The sequence below is a fragment of the Monodon monoceros genome, unplaced genomic scaffold (genome assembly GCF_005190385.1).
Source record: "Monodon monoceros isolate NGI ecotype Baffin Bay Population unplaced genomic scaffold, NGI_Narwhal_1 Super_Scaffold_12, whole genome shotgun sequence".
Lineage (NCBI taxonomy): Eukaryota > Metazoa > Chordata > Mammalia > Artiodactyla > Monodontidae > Monodon > Monodon monoceros.
In genome coordinates, this window is record NW_021703768.1 from 160,581,291 (window position 1) to 160,609,109 (window position 27,819).

Here is a 27,819-nt window from a genome sequence, read left to right on the forward strand (position 1 = left end):
GGGCCTCCCCCGGCACCCCCGGCTCCTCCGGAGCCCCCGCCCCCGCCGGCGGGTGGCGGCGGCCCGGGCGGGGGTCCTCCCGTGCTGTAGTCCGACATGGCGCGGCGGGGCCGGGCCTGGCGCGGAGGCTGAAGCTGAGGAGGCGGCGGCGGCAGCAGCGGCTCAACGCGGGAACAAGGCCTCGCTCCACACGGCCGCGGAGCACTCTGGGAAGCCAGCGGCTGGAAAGACGACGAGGGGGGAGAGGGACGCCCCCTCCCGACGCCGGCTTGACGGACGGCGCCGCCGGGCCAATGGAAGGCGGCTGCTGTTCCCGGGACACCAATCACGGGCTCTGGAGGCGAGCGGCCAATCGGAGTGCCGCGAGGGGCAGTGGGCGGGAGGTGCCGCGAGATCGACAGCTTTCCGAGGCAGTGGGCTGCGGGCTGCCGGCGCTGGGAGGGCAAATCTAGGAGATCCGAGAAGACCCGAGGCCCAATGAAGCGGGAGTTCCAGAATCGGTGGGCGGCTTCAGAACCGGATTGATGGCTCGGAAGAGTCAAGTGGACAGGAAGGAGGGATCTGGCGAAAGGCTTCTTTGAACGGCTGGGCGGGCGTCCGGCGAGATAGTCGTCTACGCAAGCCAATGAGTACACATGGAAGGAGGTTTTTATAGAGATTGGCAATCAACGTATCCAGTCTCTGACGAGATCTGTGTGACGCGCTTGCGTTTGGACTGAATTACTTTCGGTCTTAACCAGAATCCTTTTCTAGTCCTGTCTTCTAAGCCAATGGTTGAGCGGCGGGGGCGGGCGCAAAGTGACTGACACCTCTCCGGACAAATGGCAATGAAGGAAATAAAGGTGCTTCGTTTTGGTGGGAGCCAGTGGAAGCGCAGCTGCATTGGGGCGGAGCCGGCCACCAGACGGCGGGAGGGGATTAGCCGTAGCCGGAGTGAATGGCAGCCGACGTGGGCATTGGCGACCGGCTGCCGGAATTCAGGCCTGACGTCTGGGTTAGCGCCCCAGGAACCTGGCTGGGTAGGCCATGCACGTGGCCTGCTTGAGGCCTTGGAGACGGGTGCTTCCGGGGGTGGGGTGGCCCCAAAGCAAGAGGAAATCGAGGGATCCACTGTACCCCCTCTCCTCTCTCCACCCAGGGATCTAGAGCCCCCACTTCTCTTCCAGCACTCACGGAACCAGCTCTCCTCCCGAACTCAAGGGTCTAGGGCCTTTGGTTTCCTCCCAGGACCGAGGGATCCCAGACTCTAATTCCACACCCCACATCCGCTTCACATAAGATCTTTGAATCCGAGCTCCAAGCTCTGATCCTAGGCCCTCATTTTCTCTCCTAGACCTAGGCTTCTTCCAGGCTTCCAATTCCCATTCAGGACTGAGGGGCCCAAGGTACCCATCCCCGCTCCAGGACCCAGGGATCCAGATAGATACCCAGCTCCTTCTTAGACCCAGGGTATTCCAGGTTCCCAGCTTACTCACTGGACCCAGGTATACCGGGTCCCCAGCTCTTATCCTAGACCCAGGATTCCAGGTCCCTAGCTCACTTCCTGGAACCAAGGATTCCAGGTCCCTAGCTTTCTTGCTGGACCCAGGGAGTCCTAGTTCTGTCCTAGACCCAGAGATTCCAGATAACCAGCTCCTCTCTTGGACCCAGGTATAACAGATCCCCAGTTGCCCTCCTGGACCCAGGTATCCCAGACACGTCCAGCAGAAATCATCACTTTATTCCTGGTTGTCTCCACATTCACCCTTTTGCCCTGGAACAAGGACAAGTCACAGCGAATCAGACTGGAGTCCAAACTAGTCCCAGGCTGCACCCTGGAGAGGAGGCTCCAGGAATCTTTTTTTTTTTTAAAGTTATTTATTTAATTTATTATTATTTTTGGCTGCGTTGGGTCTTTGTTGCTGCACACAGGCTTTCTCTAGTTGCAGTGAGCGGGGGCTGCTCTTCGTTGTGGTGCACGGGCTTCTCATTGCGGTGGCTTCTCTTGTTGCAGAGCACGGGCTCTAGGCACGCGGGCTTCAGTAGGTGGCACGCGGGCTTCAGTAGGTGGCACACGGGCTCAGTAGTTGTGGCTCGCGGGTTCTAGAGCACAGGCTCAGTAGTTGTGGCACATGGGCATAGTTGCTCCATGGCATGTGGGATCTTCCTGGACCAGGGATTGAACCCATGTCCCCTGCACTGGCAGGTGGATTCTTAAACTCTGAGCCACCAGGCAAGTCCCTCCAGGAATCTTCTGACCCAGGCCCCCAGCCTGCTTCTGACAAAAACCACCCGGGGTCCCAAGCCTGGAGGGTTCTTTGGGGCCAGGGGACACTGGATCCTCCTGTCCATTTCTGCCCAGGGTATGCCTAGTTCACTGCTTAAACGCCCAGGGTCTTCTTCATGGCTTCGTACACCACGTAGCTGATGCCACCTGCTGGTAACACCTTCAGTAACGTGGGGGGTCATACCTCGGTACAGCCCCGGGCAGCCCTGCTGGGCCAGGATCTGCCGGAAGACTCCACACATGGTGAGGTTCGAACCCTCCACGGTGTCTGCGGGGACAGAGGCAAGCTCAGAGCCTGGGCCAGAGATGACTGGGCATTCTGGAGGGGGGCGCGGGCTGGAAAGTTGGGGGGGTCAGTGAAGCCAGGAGCAAGGGGTCTGGGTGTCAGTTGGAAAGAAGTTTGGAAGACTTTTAGAGGAAATTGGTCAGTTTGGGGAGAGTGAGGGGCAGGAATTTTCAGATTGTTGTAGGGAACATCTTAGAAAACATTCCAATTTCTAAGATCTGCTAGAGATTTGGGGATTGTGCTAAGGGATAGTTTGGGGACATTTTCAAGATCAGGGTGCTGGGCTAAGGACCTGTTTGAATGTTTGAGGATTTGTTTAGGGGTTTGAGAGCCCCTTTGGGGGTGGTCACATCTGGGGAGTTCCCAGGATACTGCAGCAGGTGGTTATGAGTTTGGGGATGTCTCAGAGTCAGATTTGGCAAATTTAGAAACGGTTTGACTTCTGGAGTCAATTGAGGGCTGGGTCCGATGTGGAGAAGTTGGGAGGTCATTTGGGGAGTATATGTCTTGAGGTCAGTATGGGGGCCTGAGTCACATTCAAGGAGGTTTGTGGGAGTCATTTGGGAGCTGGATGTTTGTTTTTGTTTTTGTTTTTGCGGTACGCGGGCCTCTCACTGCTGTGGCCTCTCCCGCCGCAGAGCACAGGCTCCGGACGCGCAGGCTCAGCGGCCATGGCTCACGGGCCCAGCCACTCCGCGGCATGTGGGATCCTCCCAGACCGGGGCACGAACACGTGTCCCCTGCATCGGCAGGCGGACTCCCAACCACTGCGCCACCAGGGAAGCCCTGGATGTTCGTTTTAGTGATGTGCAGGGTTAATTGAAGGGCTGAGATCAGATTTGGGGGTGAGTGTAAGTTTTGGTGGATTCAGGGGTCAGCAGAGGTGGTCAGGATCAGATATGGAGAGTTTAGGAGTCAGTTTGGGGCGGGGATGAGAAAGTTCAGAGAGCAGAGGCAAGGTGGGGAGGGGCATGCGAGGTCGCCTCTAGGGCCAGGCTGACCTTGGGCTTGCATCCTGGTGCGCACCGAAGTCAGTGGGTAACTGGCCATCTGGCCACAGGTTGTGGACAGTGTCACGGACGACAGACTGACCAGGCCACTGGGGTCCTCCATGTCCCTGCCTGATTTCAGCCAGAGGCACCTGAGCATCTACAAGAGAAAAAGGACAGGAGAGGGACTTCCCTGGTGGGCCAGAGGTTAGGACCCCATACTTCCACTGCAGCGGCACGGGTTCGATCCCTGGTCGGGGAACTAAGGTCCCACATGCCACGTGGCCAAAAAAAAAAAAAAGAAGAAGAAAAGGCCAGGAGGAAGCTCTCTACAGGCCTGGGTTCACGCCGCCCCTGACACCCCCGTCTGCGGGACCCACACCTCGTAGACAGCCAGGTCGGTGCAGGTGTAGGGAATGATGCCAAGCATCAGGTAGCCGCGGTAAAGGACGCGGGTGCCCTCCTGCTCCACGATATACCTGGCGCAGTCCAGCAGCCCCTTGTACTGGCCAGTCTGGCACAGGGTCAGCCATGTCTTCAGCACCTGGGGAGGATGAGGAGTGAGGTGGCTTGTTTGATCTAATCCTCTCAGTGACCCCCAACCATGGCCACTGTCCCCATCTACACAGAAGGAAACTGCTCAGGAACGCACACAGCTGAGTTTCAAACTCAGATGCCTCGGCCTGTATGTGCTTTCAGCCCAAGAGTGTGAGGAAGGGACTTCCCTGGCGGTCCGGTGGTTAAGCTTCCGCACTTCCACTGCAGGGGACGCGGGTTCGATCCCTGGTCGGGGAACTAAGATCCCGCAGGCCGCGTGGTGTGGCCAAAAAATTTTTTAAAAAAAAGGGTGAGGGAAGAGATGTGAGCGGGGTGGGGTCTGCCGCAGCTCTGCCCTAACGCCAGCCAACTGTAGTGCCACGCAAGTGTGGACCCCAGGTAGCCAGATCTGCCAATTTTCTGAAAGAAGCCAGTTACTGGAATTTTTATGAAATGCCCCAATATCAAAATATTGGCAGCTCTACAATTGTGCAAAAGACAGCACACCGAGTGTGGTAGGCAAAATTCTAAGGTGGTCCCCAAGATTTCCATCCCCCTGATAGCATTGTCTATTTAATGCCCTCCCTCCTGCCCTTGAGCTACTGAAGCCCGCATGCCTAGAGACCTGTGAATGTGATGGGCTGTCACTCCCCTCGGTCAGGTTACATGATATGACAAAGCTGAAGGGATTTTGCAGATGTAATAAAGCCCCTAACCGGTTAAGTTAATCAAGAGAAATCGTCCTGGGTGGGCCTGACCCAATCAGGAGAGCCCTTTAAAAGAGAGTCTATTGCCGGAGACAGAAGGCGTCAGAGAGATTGAAAGCATCAGAAACACTCTTGGGTTGTGTCTTTTCTTTTTTTTTATGCCGTGCCACAGCTTGCAGGATCTTAGTTCCAGGGATCAAACCTGGCCCTCGGCAGTGAAAGTGCAGAGTTCTAACCACTGGACCATCAGGGAATTCCCTCAGGTTGGTCTCAAACAAGCAAACTGTTATGGAGAGGATCACATGGCAGGAAACAGTGGGTGGCCTCCAGGAGCTGAGGACCTCGGTCCTACAATCATAAGAAAATGAATCCCGCCAACGACCAGGGAGTTTCGCAGAGGACTGCAAGCCTCAGATGGGTTCATTGGTAGCCCAATTGACACCTTGATTTCCACCTGATCAAACCCTGAGCAGAGGACCCGATTAGCCAGTGCCCAGACGTGACCCACAGAAACAATGAGATAATAAATCCGTATCATTTTAAGCTACTGAGTGCAGTAATTTCTTATGCAACAATCAAAAACAAAAACACTTCACAGATGCAAAGTATTGTATACAGAATGGATAAACAGTAAGGTCCTGCTGTATATAGCACAGGGCACTATATTCAATGTCCTGTGATAAACCATAATGGAAAAGAATATATATATATATATAAAAGAATGGGGACTTCCCTGGTGGCGCAGTGGTTAAGAATCCGCCTGCCAATGCAGGGGACACGGGTTCGATCCCTGGTCCAGGAAGATCCCACATGCTGCGGAGCAACTAAGCCCGTGCACCACAACTACTGAGTCTGCACACCACAACTACTGAAGCCCACACGCCTAGAGCCCATGCTCCGTAACGAGAAGACAGTGAGAAGCCCGTGCACCGCAACAAAGAGTAGCCCCCTCTCGCCGCAACTAGAGAAAGCCCATGCTCAGCAATGAAGACCCAAAGCAGCCAAAAAAAAAAAAAAAAAACAGAAAGAAACAACCAGACAAGGGCAAGAATTATGTGGAGAAAACTTTAAAAGACCATTAAAGGGCAAAAAAGGAGACTTGAACAAATGGAAATGTTCTCGGATACGTAGAACCGATATCATATGGATGGCAATAATCTCTAAACTCAACTACGAATTGAACATCATGCCAGTAAAAAACAAATACCAGTAGGTGATTTTGTGTTCTGAACGAGGTGCATTGCTTCTGAAGTTTGAATGGAAAAACTCAACAGAGAATAGCTTGGAAAACTGATAAAGAAGAGAAGGGATGGAAAATAATAAGACATAATATCAAGTCTCAAAAATTAAACACGGGGCTGGGACTTCCCTTGTGGTCCAGTGGTTAAGACTCCACGCTTCCAGTGCAGTGGGTGCGGGTTCAATCCCTGGTCGGGGAATTAAGATCCCACATGCCACGTGGTGCAGCCAAATAAAGAAAAAATGGTGGGGCAAAACTGCATAGACAGGGCTTCCCTGGTGGCACAGTGGTTGAGAGTCCGCCTGCCGATGCAGGGGACACGGGTTCGTGCCCTGCTCCGGGAAGATCCCACATGCCGCGGAGCGGCTGGGCCCCTGAGCCACGGCCACTGAGCCTGCGCGTCCGGAGCCTGTGCTCCGCAATGGGAGAGGCCACAACAGTGAGAGGCCTGTGTACCGCAAAAAAAAAAACAAAAAACAAAAAACTACATAGACAGTAACATGATCAGTGGTCCCCAAGGACTGGGGGAAGGAGGGAGGGGCTAATAGGTGTAGTACAGGGACTTTTTACGGCCGTGAAATTATTCTGTGTGATGCTATTATGGTGGCTACTTGTCAAAACCCATAGCAAGTACAACATAAAGGGTGAACCCTGATGTCAACTCTGGGCTTTGGTTAATAATAATGTATCAATATTGGCTCATCAATTGTAACCAAAGTACCACCGAAATGCAAGATGTTAATGATAGCGGAAACTGTGTATGTGCGAGAGGTATATGGAAACACTCTGTACATTCTGCTCAATTTTTCTGTAAACCTAAAACTGTGCCACAAAATAAAGTCTATTCATTAAAAAAAAAATTAAAAGATAGTAGTGCATGAAGAGACCCTAGAGCGACAAGAAGAGAAAGGTCAGAAATAAACCCAAATATATACAAATACAGGTAATTTACCCAATTTAGTAAATTACAATGGTGGCGTCTTGGGTCATTGCTGGGGGAAAGGAGAGGACCCATTCAGTAAATAGTGTTGAGGTCACCAGGTAGCCATCCGGAATACAAGTTTGATACATATCTTACATGGAGAAGGAGAGGAGGAAGAGGGGGAGGGGGAGGGGGAGGGGAAGGAGGAAGCAGTAGCAGCTACCACCTCATCATGTTTCATCTTCTACGGGGCAGATATTCTCTTACCTCCATGGGGTCGATGAGCATCTGGGAAGTGGCCACAGCCAGGGAGCTGGCAAGGAGTCATTCCTGAAAGGGTGGTGACTCATGCACTCCGCAGAAGTAATTCTTACACTGGGACAGGAGAGAGGAAAATGAGAGAATAACTAACCTACCTTCCTTCCTGAAACTCATCCAGGGGAAGGGGTCTGGGACCCGGAGGATGAACATATGTCTTGGATAAGGATCTGGGCTTTGGGGGTCGTGGGTACAGGAGAGGTGAGGGCTTGAGGGTGGGGATGGGAAAAGCAGATCATCCCCCCACCTGTTCAAAGACAGAGAACTTGATGGCATACTCCGGGGCGATCTTGAGTACGTTGATACCATTGCCCCTCCATAGCAAGCAGACACCCCCACCCCCACCCCCACCCCGCCTCCTGGACCATGCTCCGTATACCTCCCAGCAAATTCATGAAATTTGTCTTGGAGGAGTAGACCTGGGGATACGGAGGCCCCTGGCCCTCTGAGGAAACCTCCACCCCATCTCCATCCCCATCCCAGCCTGGAGCTCAACCTCTCCTGTCTCCAGCTGCCCAACTCCAAACCTACCCGCTCCCATCCCCATTCCTTCTTCAATGCCTTCCTTCACTAGTCGTAGAATTCTCTAAAACGACCCAGACCCAAACCCAACACCTACTCACATTCCCATCTCATCCCTCATCTTCTCCTCCTCTCCAGTCCTATTTTGTCTTCAAAGACCCCATCCCCAGTTCTCTGATCCCCACCCCATCCTTGTCCCTGGTACCATCCTCTCAACTCCAACCCCTGTCCCCACCCCACCCTGGTACCTGTTTCCGGTTACACCCTCACCCCCATCCTGAACTCCATTAGCTCCACTTCCGCCCATCCCCATCCCAGCAGCTCCAGCGCCATGTTCCCCATGCACCTGCATGTACACCTTGGCACAGTCCAGAGGGGCCGTGCTTGGGTGAGACACCACCCCAGCCATGGCTCCCGAGAGGAGAAACTTCCACAAGGCTCCCTGATTATCTACCTCCACGATAGCCATGGGGACCATCAGCCGCTCTCCAGTGTCCAGCACCTGCAGGACAGACCCGGCTCCCACCCCCACTCAGCCAGGCTGGAGCTCCTTCCCCAGACACATCTCCAGAACCCCCTCCCAGTCCAAGGCCTACCCGGTCCCCACTGCTTCAAGGTGGCATTCCATCCAGGTCTGCTGGAAGAGGAGCGGGCCATGCAGGGGTGTGGGCAGCGTAGCCTTCTCCCCCTGCAGTCCTGGCTGGAGGTTCTGGGAGGCCCATGGTGCCCAAACTCCGCTGCTGTGTTGGGAGATACTCCAGTTTGCTTTCAGGCACGTGCCCAAACACGTACCCATATACATGGGTGCAGCCCAGGTTCAAGGAGGGGGGTGAGTTTTGGTGAGTAAGGACTTGACCCTCTTAAACAGGGTCTGGACCCTCGAGCAAGCCTTCTGACCTTCCTCAGGTTGGGCTCCCATGGCAGCTGGAGGGTCAGGACACTTAGGTTCAAACGCCTGGTGAGAAGTTTGCCCATCCAGCAACCATGTGGGAGGGACGCCTTGTAAATTTGGGTCCCAGGGGATGATGAGGTTACAAAGGCCCTTGTGAGCTCACTGCATATGAGAGGGAGGGAGTGTCTCCCTGCCCACGAAAGGTCCACATCCCAACCCCTCTAAACATGTGAACGTGTGACATTACATGGCAAGGGGGAGGGGGTGGATTAAATTTGCAGGTAGAATTCAGGTTCCGAATCAGCTGATGGGGAGATGGAAAGGTTGTTCTGGATTAACCACAGGGGCTCAATGTAACCTCACGAGTCCTTCAACAGGGAAGAGGGAGGCAGAACCATCAGTGTTAGAGGGACTGGTTGTGAGAAAGATTCCACTGGCCACTGCTGGCTTTGAGGATGGAGGAGGGGGCCACGAGCCATGGAATGCAGGTGGCCTTTAGAAGCTGGAAAAGACCAGTTAGCAGATTCTCCCCTGGAGCTTCCAGAAGGAGCCAGCCCTGCTGACAGCTAGATTGTAGCCCAGTGAGATCCGTGTCAGGCTTCTGACCTCCACAATAATATTTTAAGCCACCAAGTTTGTGGTCCTTTGTTACAACAGCCATAGGAAACTAACAAACTATGTATCGTTGTCATGGCAAGAGGAGGTGGAAGTGGGGGAGAATGGGAAGGCTCTGGAGCTCTGGGAGAGAGAGACACAGTTAGTCCCCGAAGTAAGACAGGCATAGGTTTGGAGTCAGATGGACCTGAGTTTGAATCCTATCTCAGACACTTCTTGCTGTGTGACCTTGGGGTACCTGTTTTTTTTTAAAGAATCATCTTTTTTTTTTTTTAAATTTATTTATCTTTGGCTCCGTTGGGTTTTTGTTGCTGCGCGCGGACTTTCTCTAGTTGCGGGGAGCGGGGGCTACTCTTTGTTGCGGTGCGCGCGCGGGCTTTTCATTGCGGCGGCTTCTCTTGTTGCGGAGCACGGGCTCTAGGGCGCGCAGGCTTCAGTAGTTGTGGCTCGCGTGCTCTAGAGCGCAGGCTCAGTAGTTGTGGCGCACGGGCTTAGTTGCTCCGTGGCATGTGAGATCTTCCCGGACCAGGGCTCGAACCCGTGTCCCCCGCATTGGCAGGCGGATTCTTAACCACTGCGCCACCAGGGAAGTCCCGGGGTACCTGCTTTACTTCTCTGAGCTTCAGTTTCCCCAGCTGGAAATTGGAAGTAATGAGTAACTCTACCAAATAGCGTTGTCATAGGATCCAATGAGAGTCTTTGTTGGGAGCATCTCCATCCTCAAAGTTGTTTGATCAAAACCCTTGAGGTCATCCTTGATTCCTCCCTTTCTCTTTTACACACAGTCTGTCACTAAATCCTGTGGGCTTAACCTTCAAAGTATATCCAGAATTTGGCTGCTTCTTACCATGTACGTGGCCACCACCTTGGTCCAGCCCCATCGTCGCTCACATGGATCAGTGCAGTGGCCATCACCCAAGTTCCCCCCAGCTCCTGCCCTCGCCCTTCACAGTCTGTCCTCCCCTCAGCAGCCATCAGAGGGCGCCTGTGAGCACCTGAGTCAGGTCCCGCCCTTCTCTGCCCACAGCCCTGTAGGCTCCACCTCCCGTGGGTAAAAGCCCCAGTTCTCCCCTTGGCCCAGAAGGCCCTGCAGGACCTGCCCTGTCGTCTCTCTGTCCTCACCTCCTCCTTCTCTCCCCATCACTCACGCTGGCCTCATGGGCCTCCTTGTTGTTCCTCCAACACACCCAGGCATGGTACTACCCCAGGACCTTTACACTGGCTGTTTACTCTGTCTTACGTGCTGTTTCCCTAGACATCCCCATGACTCCTTTTTTTATTTTTTATTTTTGGCCATGCTGCGTGAGTTGTGGAATCTTAGTTCCCCAACAAGGGATGGAACCCAGGCCATGGCAGTGAAGGCACCAAGTCCTAACCACTGGACCACCAGGGAATTCCCAAATCTTTTTTTTTTTAAACCATCTTTAAATCTTTCTTCAAGCATCACCTTCTCCCTGACGCCTTCTCTGACCACCCTACTTAAAATTTAAACTCAATCCTGCAGTATTTCTCATCCCCCTTCCCTTCTTTGTTTTTCTCTGTAACACTTTTACTATCTACACTGCTACATATTCACTCACTTGTGTTACTTCTTCATCTCTCCCCACTGGAATGTAGGGTCTATGAGAGCAGAGATCTTTGTTTGTTTCATTCACTTCTGCATCCCATGTCCAGAACTGGATCTGGCATAAAGTAAGTGTTCAGCACATATATACATTAAGGGGGGCTTAGCACAGAGTGAGGGTACATAGTACTTGCTTAATAAATGTAAGTTCTTTTCTCTTTAAAGATGTCAGTGGACATCTTTAAAGTGTGGGTGGGGAAACTGAGGCTTAGAAAGGGGAAAGCAGCCTGTCTGATGTCACACTGCATGTCAGCAGGCCTCCTAAATCCCAAACACAGTGTAACAGTTTAAAAGAACGTGGACAATGTATAACAGCAACTAACATAATGTTTAGGTCAACTACACTGCAAAAACAAACAAATGCATAGAAAAAGAGATCAGATTCTTGGTTACCAGAGGCAGGGAGTGGGAAGAGTGGGAATTGGATGAACGTGGTCAAAAGGTACAAACTTCCAATTATAAGATAAATAAGTATGAAGGATGTAATGTACACATGATAAATATAGTTAACACAGCTGTATGCTGTATGTGAAAGAGAGTAAATCCTGAGTTCTCAAGAAACATTTTTTTCTATTTCTTTAATTTTTAATGAGATAATTTTTAATATGAGATGATGGATATTCACTAAACTTATTGTGATAATCAATTCATTATGCGTGTAAATCAAATCATTATGTTGTACACCTTAAACTTTTACAGTGCTGTATGTCAATTATATCTCAACAAAACTGGAAGAAAAAAAAGAGTGTGGACAAGAAAATGAATGTTAACAGGCACAATTAAATAAAATGAAGTGGTAATACTCAGTGCTGGCATGGCTGCATTAAAACTGGTAATGCTAATTCCTTGTTGGTGGCTGTGTATATTGCATACAATTTTTCCAGTGACATGACCCTGAGATAGTCATATCCTTTGACCCAGAAATCCCACTTCTGGGCATTGATCATTAATTCAAAGGAAGTAAAAATACAAAATAGTTAGCAAGGCTTGATCCCTTATCTGGGTGTGTGAAAAATCATATCTCTATATGTGTATATGTATCAGTTAGCTACTGCTGCATAACAAATAACCCCCCTCCCCAAACATAGCAGCTTAAAACATGAACAAGATGGTAGCTTCAATGGTTTTTTTTCTTTTCTTTTTTTTTTTTTTGCGGTACGTGGGCCTCTCACTGTTGTGGCCTCTCCCGTTGCGGAGCACAGGCTCCGGATGCGGAGGCTCAGCAGCCATGGCTCACGGGCCTAGCCGCTCCGCAGCGTGTGGGATCTTCCCGGACCTGGGCACGAACCCGTGTACCCTGCATCGGCAGGCAGACTCTCAACCACTGCGCCACCAGGGAAGCCCTCAATGTCTTTTATAACCTAATTCTGGAAGTAATATACCATCACTTCTGCTGTATTCCCTTGGTCATACAGACCTGCCTTGGTACAATGACAGAGGAGATTACACAAGAATGTGAACACCAAGAGTCAAAGATCATAGGGGGACATCTTAGAGAATGACTCTCACAGTCCACATAGGAAAAAGTTTGATCACGTGAAGACAGGCAGAAATTGGAGTGATGGGTCTAACATCCAAGAACACCAAGGGGTGCGGGCAGCCACCAGAAGTTAGGAACAGGCACGAACAGATCCTTGCCTGGAGTCTTCAGAGGGAAAATGGCCCTGCCAACACCTTGGTTTTTGACTTCAACCCCCCATAACTGTTAGAGAATAAATTTCTGTTGTCTTTCATTTATGATAGCCAAAAGGTGGAAACAACCCCAGTGTCCATCAACAGATGAATGGATAAACAAAATACGGTCCCTCCATAAAACAGAATATTATTCAGCCTTAAAAATGAAGGAGATTCTGACACCTGCTACAACATGGAGGAAACTTGGGGACATGATGCTCAGTGAAATAAACCAGACACAAAAGGGTAAATACTGCATGATTCCAGTTCTAAGAGGTCCCTTGAGGAGTCACATCCATAGCGACAGCAGGTAGATGGTGGGGGCTAGGGGCTGGGGGAGGGGATGGGGAGTCAGTGTTTAATGGGGCAGAGTTTCAGTTTGGGGAGATGAGAAAGTCCTGGAGGTGGATGGTGGGGATGGTTGTACGACAATGTGAATAGACTTAATGCCACAAAACTGTACACTTAAAATTGGTTAAAATGGTAAATCTTACGTAACGTGTATTTTACCACAATAGAAAAATATTTTTAAAAATTTTGTTGTTTTAAGCCCCTTGTTTGTGGTAACTTTTTAAGCAGCCCAAGGAAAAGGACACACTTGTGTAATTACAAAAAATACAGGAAAAATTAGGAGTGCTCTTGAATGTGGACCTTCCCCCACACCCGCTTTACAGATGTGGAAACTGAGGCTCACGGAGTCATTTCCTGGTCTCCCGCAACAATGTATGATGGAAGTCGGCCCATGTCCCTTCCCTGTGGGCGGTATGAGGTGGTCCCACATCCACCCACCCCCTTTCAGTAAAAAACACAATGAAAGAGCTTAGAAAATGTATTCCTTTGTTCTTTTCCTTTGAAATAACACACACAGGCAGGGAGGTGGGGAGTGGTGTAGGTGGGGGAGGTGGAAGCATTGTGGGGGGTCATCCTGTCACCCCAAAATCCAAGTTCTTCTTTTACAGTCCTTTAATGGGGTTCCCCAAGGACTTGGAAGGAATGGAGAGAGGGGTCCCCCAATAAGCCTAAGCTCAGAATCCAAATATAAAGTGCAGAATATACAGGGTGGGGGTACTGGGAATTAGGGCGGATGGAATGTCTGCTCCTCTCCGGTAGAAAAATAGACCTGGAATGAATTTGGGGGGCTGGGGAGTTTGGGGTTTGTTTTGCAACCTTGGATGCTTGGGTTTAGGGAAGCTGCTTCTGGCTTCCAACTCTGAAGTCTGGGGAGGGGCTGGCAGTGCTGGGAGATGTGTGCGGCCCCCTTAATGTGTCCCCAGCCTTGGATTGCCTCCTTACCAGCCCCTAAGAAAGAGCGACTGGGTCCTCCAAAGGGACCCAGGCTCTGGGGGTTGTTATCAGCCTAGACAGTGGGAAGGGGGTGTGAGACATGGCCCTGCTGGGGGAGTATTTGAGAGAGAAGTTTCCCTGCAGTCCAGGCTTTGCTGGGGAGGTAGGGGGTCCAGTGTCTGTGCAGGGCCTGGGAGAGGCATCTCCTCCCCTTGCGGCTGGCATGAGACGTGTCAGGACAGTGGACAAGTCCCATGGGTTTTCAAGCCGGGAGGCCAGGACCTGGGTTTCCTGGAGGCTCCGTAGACTATGGGGTTTGTGCCATGGGGGGAGAGGTCTCCGGGCTCTGGTGTGTGTCTGGGACGGGGGCGCGTGGGATCCAGGACACTGATTGGCCTATTGGGAGTTAGACTGGGGGGGGGGGTCTGAGTGTTCCAGATCTAGTGCTTGGGAGGACTTGGGTCAGAAACCAGGAGTTAAGGGGTTGGCATCCAGTGCCTGGAGGTGGTAGGGTCTGCCTCTTATGGATGAGGTTTTAGTACCCAGTGCCTGCAGTGAAGGGATTTGGGGTCCAACAGCTGTAGTCGCCAGCACCCGCTCCTCTGCCATTGGGCTCTCGCGACTGTGGTCTGAGAAGTGAGGATCTGGTGGGTCGGGGCTTGGAAAGCTGGGATCCGGTGGTTGAGGGTATAATGGTTGAAATGTGGGGATCCGGGAGTCGAAGCAGAGGGATCCAGGACCCAGGGTCGAGGTAAAGGGATTCAGGAATCCAGTGGCTGGATGGAGGGGGTCTGAGATCCAGCGGTTGGGGCCCCGGGACCTAGGCATTGCACTGTCAGGATCCGGTGCGCTGAGGTTTCTTGATATCCAGAATCCAGTGGCCAAGCTTGGAGATCCAGGACTTGAAGCATGGGGATCTAGGATCTGCCAGTGGATCTAGGATCCAGTACTGCCTGAGGACACTGGATCTGGTGCCTGAGGCAGCTGGGGTCTGGGAGTTTAGATACATGGTATGTGCTGCTGTGGTCGGGGTATCAGGATCCATTAGCTGGGTTGCGGGGGATCCAGTGGTTACGACGTGGAGGTCCAGGACTCAGTACGTGTTGGGGGAGAGGGAAACGTGGGATCCAGTGGCTGGGATGTGGGGATGCAGGACCCAGTGGATGAAGTGTGGGGATCCTGTGGTCTGAATGCGTGGGGAGGGGGACCTGGGATCCATTGGCTGGGCCCTCGGTCTCCAGTGGCCGAGGTGTGGGGGATGTCACGATGGAGGTGAGGGATCTGGGGGAGGGGTGGGCTCTGGGTCCCTCACCTGGACGTGACCCCCAGGGCCTGCTTCATGTTCTCGTAGACCACGTAGGAGATGCTCACGGCTGGGATAACCTTCATGAAGTTGGGGGCAATGCCCCGGTAGAGGCCCCGCACGCCCTCCTGGGACAGGATGTGACGGAGCAGACCCAGCATGGACAGCTGGGGGGCTCCCTCGATGGAGGCTGGTAGGGGGTGGGGAGGCCAGGTAAGGCCAAAGGTCCCCCTCTCGCTTCCCCCTCCCCCCCCTCCCCCCCAGGGCTGGGCCAGGTGGCAACTGCAGCAGGAGGGAGGAAGGTTAGACTAACAGTGGGACCTACCACTCAGAGTCGGGACTTCTACTGGCCTTGGAATTGGCTGCTCATCTCTTCACCCCAATCTGGAGGCCCCAAGTTTGGGGATGACTAGAAACAGAGCAGCTATGTGTGGAGGGGGAGGTGGAAGAGGGCACAGAAATTTCCTCTTCCTGGAACTCAATTCCTTCTCCCTTTTCCCAGCTAACTCTTACTCAACCTTCCAACCTCCATTCCAAACCAGCTCTTCAGGGGAGCCCTCCTTGGCACCCCAGTCTAAGTCCAGCTTTTCCTTCTCCCCTTTATTCAACCCTAAATCCATACTTCATTGTGGAATGATTTATTCACCATCTTCCTTCCTCTCCAGCTTGGGAGCTCTTTGAGGGTGGAGGACCACATCTGTCTTATGCACGGATGACCCCCGGCAAAAACCACAAAACACAAATGCTAAAATCCCCGAGGAAATTCTCAAAAAAGATTCAGGGATAGTAGCGGGAAAAGAAAAGAAAAAAGAACCTCAAAAGAGCAATACAGAGAAATACAGTAAAACAATCGTAGCCTGGCCCTGCTCCTCCTTTTGACCTCACTATATCCCAGCCTTGCAAATTAGAACCCAAGTTACCAGCTGGGAAAGCTGCCTCCCAGCTGAGATGGCTAGGATGCTCTTCCGGCACTGGCTGTATCTGTTCTCCTACTTAGGGTAAAGGGCTCCCATCCCAATGTCACAAAAGGGTAAACTGAGGCCCAGAGAAAAGTAGGGACTTTAGTCAAGGCCATCAAAATCCAGGAGGATCCCAGCCCAGGACCCTGCCTTCTCACGGGAAGGAGCTGGGGATGGGAAGGTGGACCCAAGTCGTGAGACCTTCCCTACCTCCTCCTCCCACCCAGGCCTCACCTTGGGCCTGCATGCGGGTCCGGACCAGGGCCAGGGGGTAACTGGCTATCTGGCCACACGTGCTGGAAATGGTGCCGCAGGCCAGGAGCACGAGGATGCCCGGGTCGGCCGAGTCGTGGCTATACTGCTGGAGCCACCGGTTCTTCAGGGTCTGGCAGGGGTGGAAAAGGGAGGAGGGTGGGTTGGAGGTGGGTGACACCAGGACCCTGGCTTCAGCGGTCCTGCTGGCTGGCTTCTGTATCCCGTGATGGCTGGTGTTAGCCAATCATTTTACCTGCATGCTCTCACTCAAACCTCACCTAAACCCTCTCTGGTATGTGGAATAACAGCCCCCCCTACTGTTCCTGCCTTAATCCCTGGAATCTATGAATATGGTACCTTCCGTGGCAAAAGGGACTTTGCAGATGGGATTAAGGATCTGGAGACGGGAGATTATCCCAGGATATCCAGGGGGGTCCAGTGTCATCACAAGTCTCCTTGTAAGAGTCAGAGAAGGAGATGTGATGACAGAAACAGAGATCAGAGAGAGACAGAGAGAGATCTTGGGGGGGTGGGATGGAGATGCTGTGCTGTTGGCCTTGAAGATGGAGAAGGGGCCATTAGCCAAGGAACATGGGCACTGCTAGAAACTGGAAAATGTAAGGAAACGGATTCTCCCATAGAGCCTCCAAAAGGAAAGCAGCCTGCTGACACCGTGATTTTAGCCCAGTAAGATACATTTTGGATTTCTGACCTTCATAACTGTGAGATAATAAGTTTGTGATGTTTTAAACCACAGTTTGTGCTCATTTGTTACAGCAGCCATTGGAAACTCATACAGTCTCCAAGGTGGCCACCCTGCCCCTTATCCCTTACCACTTCAGCTCAAACCTGCCGACTCCAATGGCCAAGCATCCATGGCTCAGCCTGAGGATTTTATCTGGTCCCAGGCAAGGCTGCTCTGAGCACATAGGAACAGGTGGGCAGTGCTGGGAAATTAGCACCCCCAGAAGCAACCTTCAAATGATGACTGACTTGGTGTATCAATACCCCAGCTCCCTTGCCTCTCTGATGGGGGAATGTTCTACACTTTCTCCCGGAGGTCCCCACCAGGACTGAGCTCCACCTGTCTGCTGTGGTATCTTGCTTGATAATGCACTGTTATGGGTTTAAATGAATCCCCCACCAAAAAAAAAAAAAAGATGTGTTGGGGTCTTAACCTTAGAATATGACCTTATTTGGAAATAGGGTCTTTGCAGACATAATGAATTAAGATGAGGTCATACTGGAATAGGGTGGGCCCTTAACCCAATATGATTGGGGTCCGTAGAAGAAGAGGAGAAGAAGAAAAAGGACCCATAGGGGAGAAGACAGTCATGGCAACAGAGGCAGAGACTGGAGTGATGCGTCCACAAGCCAAGGAATGCCAAGGACTGCTGGCAAAGGCCAGAAGCTGGGAAGAGGCAAGGAAGGATACCCCCTACAGATTTCAGAGGAAGCATGGCCCTGTTGACACCTTGATTTTGGACTTCTAACCTCCAGAACTGTGACAATAAATTTCTGTTGTTTTAAGTCACCCAGCTTGTGGCACTTTGTGAGGGCAGCCCTAGGAAACTAATACTAAAGCATGATACTTTTTGGTTGCCTTCCCTTCCCTGTCTTACTACTTCCCCCCAAAACCACTTGCCCCCCCATCCCTGCTTCTGGAAGACCTCCAACTAAGACAAGTACCACTACAATTCCCATTTTATTGATGAGAAACTGAGGCTCAACAGAAGTTACTTGCCCAAAGCCACAAGATAAAGGTGACAATCAACATTCAGAGCCACCCCCAAGTCCAGAGCTGTGCCCTTGGCCAATCCCTTCTGAAGCCTTCTGTGAGGCCTCTGTAAATCCAGGATCTTCTTTTTGGCCTTGGGACTGGAATTGCTCATAGGTTTCATTTCCTAAGTCAATTCCAGTGCATTGGTAATGGCTGCCTGGAACTGTGTTGAGAGGGACTCAGTGCTGTGATGGATTGGTGATGTCTGGCCTGGGCATGGAAGGGGCAAATGAGAATCGTTTACCATTACTGCCTTTGCAATTTTAATAGCCGCCTTTTGGGGCTGGAGCTGCATTTGCCAAATAGGTGTTTTTAAGAGCAGTTCTGTTAAAAAGAGGTTCTGATGACTGGAAAAGTATGGCTAACACTGGGCTTAAAAAAAAAAGGGTAAATCACTTTTCTGCAGGACTTCTCAGAGCCTTTAAGGGGCTAATTTAGATCTTGAAATGCCAAGAGGGCACAGGGCTTTTCAAACTTCTTAGACCTCTGAAATCCCTTTTGGGGTGAAGAATGAATGAACTAAGGCTGCAGAATAAGGTCTTATTTCTGCTCATGACTCTGAATGGCTCCCTATCACATTTAGGAGAAACCCAAACTCATGATCAATTGAGTCCTTGCTGACTCTTCAGCTCCCTCCAGCCACTCAAGACTTCCACTCCTCAACAACAAAGCAATCTCATCAAAAAATGGGCAGAAGACCTAAACAGACATTTCTCCAAAGAAGACATTTAAGATGGTCCACAGGCATGTAAAAAGATGCTCAGTGTCGCTAATTATTAGAGAAATGTAAATCAAAACTGTAATGAGGTATCACCTCACACTGGTCAGGATGGCCATCATTAAAAAGTCTACAAATAATAAATGCTGGAGAGGGTGTGGAGTAAAGGGAACCCCCCTACACTGTTGGTGGGAATGTAAATTGGTGCAGCCACTATGGAAAACAGTATGGAGGTTCCTTAAAAAACTAAAAATAGAGTTGCCATATGATCCAGCAATCCCATTCCTGGGCATATATCTGGATAAAACTATGATTCGAAAAGATACATGCACCCTTATGTTCATAGCAGCACTATTTACAATAGGCAAGACATGGAAACAACCTAAATGTTCATTGCCAGATGAATGGATAAAGAAGATGTGGTACATGTATACAGTGGAATATTACTCAGCCATAAAAAAGCATGAAACATTGCCACTTGCAGCAACATGGATGCAACTAGAATTATCATACTAAGTGAAGTAATTCAGAGAAAGACAAATACCGTAAGATAGCACTTATATGTGGACTCTAAAAGATGGTACAAATGAACTTATCTACAAAACAGAAACAGACTCACAGACATAGAGAACAGACTTACGGTTACCAAAGGGGAAAGGTCGGGGTGGGGAGGGATAAATTGGGAGTTTGGGATCAGCTGATATATACCACTATATATAAGATAGATAAACAACAAGGTCCTACTGTATAGCACAGGAACTATACTCAATGTCTTGTAATTAACCATAATGGAAAAAAAAAAAAAGACTTCCACTCCTCCAATAGGCCATATTCATTCCTGCTTCTGGACCTTGGCATTGGCTGTGCCCTTGTTCACACTCCCTCCTGATATATATTCAACTCATCACTCCAACACCGCCTCTCAGAGACATTCCTAGACACGCCCCCCTCCTGCCCATGGCTACTTTCGATTGCACGTCTTGTTTATTATCTTCTGAGAACACTTCAGGATCTGCAATTACTTACTTGCTGGTTGACTTGACTTCTTTGTTCATTGGAGGGGTGTCCCGGGAGGACAAGAATTATGTTGCACTCCCTGAATGCAGCAGCCAGCACAGTACCCAGAACACATGGATGCTGAGGACACAGTTGCTAAGTGAACGGGTGAATGAGTGAATGCATGAATAAATGAACGAACGAATGAATGAAGCCTTGTCTCACTTGGCTCCGTAGACACTGGGTGCTGGTAGGGCAGGTACGGATGGCAGGTACCGGGGATCTTAGATCAGGACCAGCTACGTCATTTGCGGGGTCCAGTGAGAAATAAAAATATGTGAGGTCCCTTGTTCAAAGATTATTAAGAATTTCAAGAGGGTGACAGCAAAGCATTCAACCAAGTGTGGAGCCCTTCTGAGTTGGTGACTCTACAGGTTGCCTACCCATGAAGCTGGGCTGGATACAACGACTCGGGGTGGGGGGATGCCTGGGAACTTCAGAGGCTGTGCTAATTGGGAGAACCTGGTGATCCCACCAGGAGAAGGGAAAGGCAATGGATGAGGTCCCTGGAAGAGAAACAGCAAAAACTCCCAGTTCCTGCTTCTCCTGATAAAGGCCCCGAGATGCTGGTCATGGGGTATGGATTTTATGGCGGCGGCAATGACTGAAATGGCCTTGAAGACGATATTGGCCTGGAGATGGAGGCGCGTCTGACCCACGTTTTGGGGGGGATGGGCATCTTTGAAGCTCATCTTCGCCTGCTCCCACGTTTCTGTGGGAGCTAGAGTGGTCCCCGACTTTCACATGTCCTGAGACCCGGGAAGGCCAAAGTACAGATGGAAGGTTCTTGCGGTGGGAAGCGCAAGAGTGGCGGGGCAGGTGGGGAGGTCCAATGCCTGAAGGAGTTCCCCAGAATCCCAAGGCCCACAGTGCTTTGCTTCTCCACCCCTAGCTATGGAGGTCAACTGAGCCAGCCCCACAGGAAGGGCAGATCCCAGAGAAGGGAGGACCACAGACCTCGTAGACGGCCAGGTCGATGCCTGCGTAGGGGATGATGCCCAGCACGTTGGGCAGGTAGCCGCGGTAGAAGGCTCGGGGCCCTTCTCGCTCCAGGATCCGCCACGCACAGTCCAGCAGCCCCTTATACTGGCCCGTCCGGCGAAGGGTCAGCCGTGTCTTCAGTACCTGGGGAGAAGCCGGTTATCCCTGGAAAAGCTGCCTTCGGAATCACTACATCCAGGAATGAAGACACTTCGAAATTGTACCTCCTAGATGGAGATACCCTGAGAATAACTGAATTAAAAGAACCACTTGTGGGACTTCCCTGGTGGTCCAGTAGCTGGGACCCTGCACTTCCCTTGCAGGGGGCATGGGTTCAATCACTGGTCAGGGAATTAAGATCCTGCATGCTGCTTGGTGTGGCCAAATAAATAATAAATAAATAAAAATATAAATAAATAGAAGAACCACTTGCTCTAGAATCTTCTTCTACCCCCAAACTCTATACCTACAAACTGGTTACGCCTATCAGACTTGCACGTGGCACCCACTGTTGTCTCCCAATATCTTGTTACTTTCTCCCTTATCTATAGAAACTGCTCTTTTCAGCAAGAATACAGCCTCTAGAAATAAAGACTACATTTCTCAGTTTCCCTAGGCGTGTAGCCATGTGACTGAGTCCTAGCTGACGAAACAGATGGTGAAGAGGTATGCAAGGCTGTCAGAAAGCATCCTTAAAGGCAGGGAGGTGTTCCTTCCTCTGTTCCTCCTTCATGGCTGGAGCATGGATGCTGTGACTGGAGCACAAGCAGTCATTTTAGTCCATGAGGTGGGTGCCACATGCTGAGGTGGTAGAACAAGATAGAGGGAAGGAACCTGGGTCTCTAACACTCTGAAGCCACCAGACCATCCCTGAACTGCTCACCTCCGGACTTCATTTATGTGATTTGAGTTTTCCGTCACTCAGAATCCTAAGTGATGCCTGGCACAATCTGAAACTTGAAATGATTTCTCCAAAAGTGGTTTCACCTAGAAATGATTCCCTTGGGGACAAGCATCCTGGAAACCAGTATCCTTAGATGAGTCGTATCCATAAAGGGCTGCACCCCACAACTGTTATTTAAACAGCTAAACCAACACTACTGTGATACCCAGGCCAGCTACACATGAAAGACCATTGCTCTAATGAGCTACAGTCTGAATCAAGAAGAAGCAAAGTTATAATCCCAATGCTTATCCCACCTTGGAGTGAAATGGTTATTGCAGGCCCGCCCCCAGCCCTGCAATGGAGCCTCTGCTAGGGCCCCTCCTTCTCACCTCCATGGGGTAAATGATGGTTTGGGCTGTGGCACCAGCCAGGGAGCCAGCCACAAAGCGCTCCTGCACATGCAGTGTCTCCTGCTGCCCCCAGATGGCCCGCTTGATCTGAGAGGGAGACACAGAGGTGGCGGGACCTCAGGGGTTGGGCCTTCAGTGCACCTGGACCTTCCCTCTGCTGTCCTCCTCCTGGGCGCATCCCGAAGGGGAGCAGATGCCCACTCCTGGGGACCTGCAGACATTCCCCACCCCCAGGCCAATCCTGCAAAGCCTCCTGTCTGTAGCCCACGCCTCCCCCTGCCTGCCCCCACCTGCTCATAGGCCATGAACTTGATTGCCGACTCAGGTGCAATCTTGAGCACGTTAATCCCGTTGCCACGCCACAGGGAGCGCACGCCCCCCTCTTGGATCATGCTCCGTAGGCCTCCCAGGATGTTCAGTCGGTTGGTCTTGGAGGCGTGGACCTGGGTGGGAAGACCAGGTGGCTCTGGGGACCCCTCCAGGGGTCCAGGCCTAGGGAAGGGGGTGGGTCTCTCCAGGGCCCCTCACCTGCATGAAGACCTTGAGGCGGTCCAGGGGGGCTGTGCCCGTCCGGGACACGGCACCCGCCATCGCACCCGCCACCAGCTGTTTCCACCACATGCCAGTCAGCTTCTCCTGCTCCGAGAACTCATCCGGGACAGTCAGGCACTCGCCAATGTCCAGGACCTGGGGATGCAGAGGCTGGGGGTGTCATGCCCCAGTGGGGCTGGGGGGATGCAACTCTGCCCTAAACTGGGGCGTCTCCCCCATGAATCCCAGGGTACCCAGCAATGAATCCCAGTCCACCAGTCAATCTCACTTGGAGAGCCCGAGATCTCTCTTGGACCCCTACCAGATCCAGCCCTGCAGTCTCCACAAAAGATAATAACATCCTTCCTGGGGATCTCCACCAAATCCCATCAAAGCATCCTATTCAAGTCTCTACCCCACAGGGGACTTCCCTGGTGGTCCAGTGGTTAAGACTCCACGCTTCCACTGCAGGGGGCCCGGGTTCAATCCCTGGTTGGGGAACTAAGATCCCACATGCCGCGTGGTGTGGCCAAAAATAAATAAATAAAAGAGAATATATAAGAATATATATATTATGGGAATTCCCTGGCGGTCCAGTGGCGAGGGCTCTGCGCTTCCACTGCAGGGGGCACAGGTTCGATCCCTGATCAGGGAACTAAGATCCTGCATGCCGTGCAGCACGGTCAAAAAAACAAAACAACAAAAAAAACCCCAAACAACAACGACAAAACAAACAAGCCCCTGACCCATAAAGATCCCTCCAGAGCCAATCAGATCCCTCCAAAGGATCCCACCCAAGGGTCTCCCACGTAAGAATTCCAGAAGATACCTCCAGGGCCACACAAGATCCTACCAGGGACTTCCTATATATGGAGCCCAGCAGATCCCTCCTGGGGGTCTCACCAGATCCCCAGGGGTCTCCCCCACAGAGATCATCCCCCCTCTAGCATCCTTCACCTGCAGACTTCTTAACCAAGCCCCTCATGGGTCCCCCAGGGTGGGAATCTCTGGATCTCCCAAGAGGATCTCAGCAGGTCGCATGGATGGACCCCTCCAGATGCCATCAGATCCTACCAGATGCATCACTCAAGGATTCCCACCCCGGAAATGGCAATCCAGAGCGCTTCCTCCCTCCCAAGTTCCAGTAGATCCCGTGAGACCCTCTGAAGACAGTGGCTTCCTAACTTGTCTTTTCAGCAGCAGAATCCTTTATTGAGGGGAATAGAAACCAGCAGAAAGAGAGCCATGTGGTTGAGGGTGGGAGACCAGATGCCCCATCTGGTGAGCCCTTTCTTCCCTGAACCCCCAGAGGCCCCACAGTAAGTCTGAAGGGTCCCCATGAGCTGGCAGAGACCTCCCCAAATGGGTCCCGGGAGCCCCAGATGGAGGAAGAGGAGAGCAGAGCCTCATCCCTCGGCTGCTCCCAGTGGGCTCCTCCTTCTAGAGTCCTGAGCCAGCCCCTCCCCCCATGCCCTGGGGAAGAGGGCCCGACCACCAGGCTGGGACAGCCGCCCCCCACCTCACCGTGGAATGCTTCCAGAAATACAGCACATCTTCCACATTCTCCAGCGAGTGCAACAGGAAGTGGTCACGCCATTCCTGCCAGTCAATGGTCATGGTGTCATCACGGTCCATGCTGCGGGGGGAGGGGTACAGGTGGGACAGAATCAGTGCCTGGGTCCAGGGGTGAGTTGAGTGAGGTTCTTGTGGATTTGGGGGGGTAGACTGAGCTCCTTGGCACTGGGAGCTCCCCATTTTACAGAGGGGGAAACTGAGGTTCAGAGAGGGGAAGCAACTGGGCCAAGATCTCAGCTCCACTGCCTTGGGATTGGATCTGAGGCTCTGAGGCTCAAGGTGGCTGAGGGGTCTTGGGGACCTGAGTTACCTGGGATTCTGGACACCCCGCTACTCACCTGTGCAGGATTTTCTCTGCCTGCTCCAGCGAGATGGAAATGCCCAGAGCTCGGAAACTCTGCTGGATCTCAGAGACGTCGATATGACCTGGGGAGGGGGCCCGAGGTGGGGAAGTGTGTGTGTAGGGACTCCAAGATGGAGGACCAGGACAGCTTGGAATGGGGATATTGAAGAAGACCAGAGGATCCAGGAACCCAAGGTGAGGTTTGTGGCGGGTTGGGGGGGGGGGGTCCTTGACCCACTGGGATCAGAGGGGTAGAACTGGGCCATATTGGGGGGGTCTTCTGTTTGATGAATGAATGAAGGATTGAATCCAGGGATAATTATGGGGGTCCCTATGCCACAGGGGGTTGAGAGGCAATATTGGACACCCAGAAAAAGCGATGGGGGTGTCTCTGTCTCATAGGGAATCCAGGAGCAATATGGGGGGATCTCTGTCCCACAGAAAAATAAGACTAATAAATAATAGTGTCCCACTCCAGAAGGAAAAGGAGGTGGGATAGGCCGGCTGGGCCCCAAACCACCTAGCTGGGGGTGAAGAGAGCTCCCAAAATAGCCTGTGAGTCATCAGGGAGAAGCGGCCCTCCCTCCTCCTCCTAGCACTGCCAGTTCTAACCCCGTTGGCATCTCCAGGGCCCCCACAGCCCCATCCCTGGGCCTTACCATCCTGATTCCGGTCCAGACTGTGGAACAGAAGTAGCAGGCGCTGTTCCCGCTCCTGCAGATAGAGGATAAACTCCTCCAGGTCAAGGCCGCCATCTGAGTCAGCATCACCCTCAGGGGAGATGCCCTGGAAGGGGGGAAGGGACAGAAGGAGTTCTGGGAAGCTGCTCCCCCAGTCTGGAGGAGGCAAGACAAGCTTATGCCCCAGGAACCCAGGTCCCCCTCCCCCAGCCCTGCACCTAGAGGACCAGGGCGGGGAAGTCGCCCCTTCCCTTGATCATCTCTTTCCTCAATAAGACACCCAAGGCCAAGGTAGGTCTGTGAGGTGGACAGTGGTTGTCCAGTTTTCCTGGTGAGCAAAATGAGGCTCTCCAAGGTCAAGTCACTTGTTCAAGGTTACAGAGCTGGGAAGTGAGTAGGTGGACTTGGGCTCTTGTCTCTGAAAGCCTGTCCTTCCAGGTGTCTCTTATATGAACTTGTCCACCTGGCAGTTTCAAGAGCTCTCCTTGGAGACAGCACTGGGCAATGTGGGGCAATGACATCCACACTGAACATCTGCAGGGCCTCTGTTTTCCCATCTGTAAAGTGGGAGGTTGACTGGAGGTCTCAGGGTGCTATGGAGACAGTCCAGTGGCATCTGGGCCTCCAGGTGTGGGGGGACACATGCACGGGCTTGGGGTCAAGTTCCTGCTTTGATAGGTGCATCCCCAGCTGAGGGTGGCATCGGATAGGATTGGGTCCTTGGCTGGGACAGCCTGGGGCATAGAGCCAAGCCCAGGAAAGGACAGGGAAGGGAATGTAAACATAGAGGCTGGGGAGGGTGTGTCTCCTGGAGGTGGGTGCAGGCCTTGTGTCTCGGGTTGGGCAAAGAGTTCAGAGAAGGGTGTGTCCCGGGCAGTGGGCAGGAAAGCGCACGCGGCCCCATTCCCAGGCAGACATCCCTCACCCCGAGGGAGGAGGGGGACGGGTTTGGCAGCCGAAACTGCAAGCCTGGGGCCTCGGTGGTCCTGTCTTGAGCGAGCCCATTAGGCCCGGACACGGGCGGGCAGGGGGGAAGGGGACAAGGACGCCCAAGATAGGAACGGGTCCTGGAGTCCAGCCACAGGCAGTCCCGGGCTGCTCCCGGCGCTCCATTCAGCGGCTCGGGTTACCCTGCGCGGGCTGGGCTCCAGCGCCACGAGCCAGGAGGGGGTCCCTGCAAGGGTACCTGTTGTGCTCCGCGGTCCGGGCTGCCCCCGCCCAGCCGGGCCAGTCCCTGGCGCAACTCGTGGACGTCCAGGCGACCATCCTTGTTACTGTCCAGCTCCTCGAAGAGGCGACCCCAGCGCTCACGCCGCTCCGCATCGCCCGGGCCCCCCCGCATGGCGCCCGCCCCGGGGGGAGGGGAGGCCTGGTAGCGGCGGCCTCAGCGGGGGCTTGACAGCTCCCCCTCCCCCCAGGGGCCCCGGAGGGCCAGCTCCGTGGCCACTGCCACCGCAGCCTCCGCGCTGTCTGCCCGGCTCTGGCACTTGTAGGAGGCGGTGACTGCTAGCCGTCGCCGCCCGCGCCAGAACTTGCGTCTCCTCCGCATTGGGTGGGGGAGGGGATGGGGGCGGAGCTGGGGGGCGTGTCAGGGATGCTCTCTTATTAGCACAATCTAGGGAGCAACCACGTTCATTCTGGGAAGGGGGGTTCGAGAGATCAATGATCTCAGATCTGGTTTCAGAGTTCCGTTTCTGCGTGCCTCAGTTTACCCTCTGCCCAAGGGGACGAGGTAGGGAGATGTCAGGGATTGGGTTACATAATCCCTTTCCACTTGACCTCCCTCCTCTACTAATCCTCCTCAGGAACTAAAGTTCTCGGTTTCCCTAGACGTACTCAGAACCCATTCTGTGCCATCTAGCCCTGCAACAGCCCGCCCGCTCATTTCACATTGCCTAAGCGGCCACAGAAGCAGAAAATCAAATCGCCTTGCTCTCCCTCCGTGTTTTCTTCCTGCCCGCGCGCCTCCTTTCTCGGTCCCACTCAGACTGGGAAACGGAAGATCAACACATGGCGCGGCTGCAAAGTCGGTTTCCTATTGGCCAGAGCCGCAGGAGCTGTGCCCTGCGGTCCCGCCTTGCTCACCTATCTAGGCGGGGCCTCCCCACTGACCCCACACTGCCTTGGGCCCCGCGGCCCCCGGCTCGCCTAGCAGTCTTAAAGGGGCCTCTGCCGGAACCAGACGCCGAGCAGACTGCTTTCTCCGGATCGGCCTGGGGGGGAATCTCAGAGTCCCAGGAGCGGCTGCGGATAAGGACCGCGTTGCTGGAAGCGGGGCCCCAGCCTGTCGCGCTCGCTGCACCTGCCAAATGTCCCTCCCACTAGTTTAGGGCGCAGTTTCTCGATTCGCCATTAGGGGGAGGAGCGCCCAGATCTTTTGACAGCGAATAATAATAATAGCTAACGTTGATTCATTGCTTTGCACAAGCCTTGGCCTTTTACTCACCCCTCGCGTCGTCCTCGCTA

The 27,819-nt window shown here is 52.7% G+C and overlaps 3 protein-coding genes across 7 annotated transcripts in view; all 3 read right to left on the reverse strand.

Moving 5' to 3' along the window:
• KHSRP (KH-type splicing regulatory protein) overlaps window positions 1-946 on the reverse strand; it is a 12,182-nt gene extending 11,236 nt beyond the window's left edge. Inside the window, exon 1 of the mRNA XM_029217210.1 lies at window positions 4-946. Within this exon, the coding sequence (XP_029073043.1) occupies window positions 4-98 (95 nt within the window). The 5' untranslated portion in view covers window positions 99-946. The remainder of the gene's footprint in view (window positions 1-3) is intronic.
• A 1,414-nt stretch (window positions 947-2,360) lies between these two features.
• Window positions 2,361-8,706, reverse strand: SLC25A41 (solute carrier family 25 member 41). The gene is given in 10 exon segments (XM_029217962.1): window positions 2,361-2,441; window positions 2,443-2,534; window positions 3,554-3,701; window positions 3,924-4,085; window positions 7,215-7,322; window positions 7,513-7,602; window positions 7,604-7,684; window positions 8,134-8,306; window positions 8,521-8,607; window positions 8,610-8,706. Coding segments are annotated over 10 exon segments (1,119 nt in total).
• A 4,713-nt stretch (window positions 8,707-13,419) lies between these two features.
• Window positions 13,420-26,813, reverse strand: SLC25A23 (solute carrier family 25 member 23). Of its 5 annotated transcripts, none has more exons than XM_029218825.1 (12): window positions 26,540-26,813; window positions 25,333-25,459; window positions 24,669-24,756; window positions 24,280-24,391; window positions 22,753-22,911; window positions 22,515-22,667; window positions 22,204-22,311; window positions 20,898-21,072; window positions 20,580-20,659; window positions 16,373-16,523; window positions 15,189-15,369; window positions 13,420-14,867 (listed from the first exon to the last, which is right to left on the reverse strand). In XM_029218825.1, the coding sequence occupies exons 1-12, from the start codon at window positions 26,693-26,695 to the stop codon at window positions 14,813-14,815; spliced, it is 1,545 nt and encodes a 514-aa protein (XP_029074658.1). In that variant the 5' UTR covers window positions 26,696-26,813; the 3' UTR covers window positions 13,420-14,812. The 5 variants fall into 5 exon arrangements, with proteins under 5 accessions (XP_029074658.1, XP_029074654.1, XP_029074655.1 ...); XM_029218824.1 differs by lacking the exons at window positions 13,420-14,867; window positions 20,580-20,659 and adding exons at window positions 15,505-15,588; window positions 19,918-20,043 and having other exon boundaries at window positions 15,317-15,369; window positions 20,905-21,072; window positions 26,540-26,695; XM_029218821.1 differs by lacking the exon at window positions 20,580-20,659 and adding an exon at window positions 19,918-20,043 and having other exon boundaries at window positions 13,420-15,369; window positions 20,905-21,072.
• Between the last annotated feature and the right edge of the window lie 1,006 nt (window positions 26,814-27,819).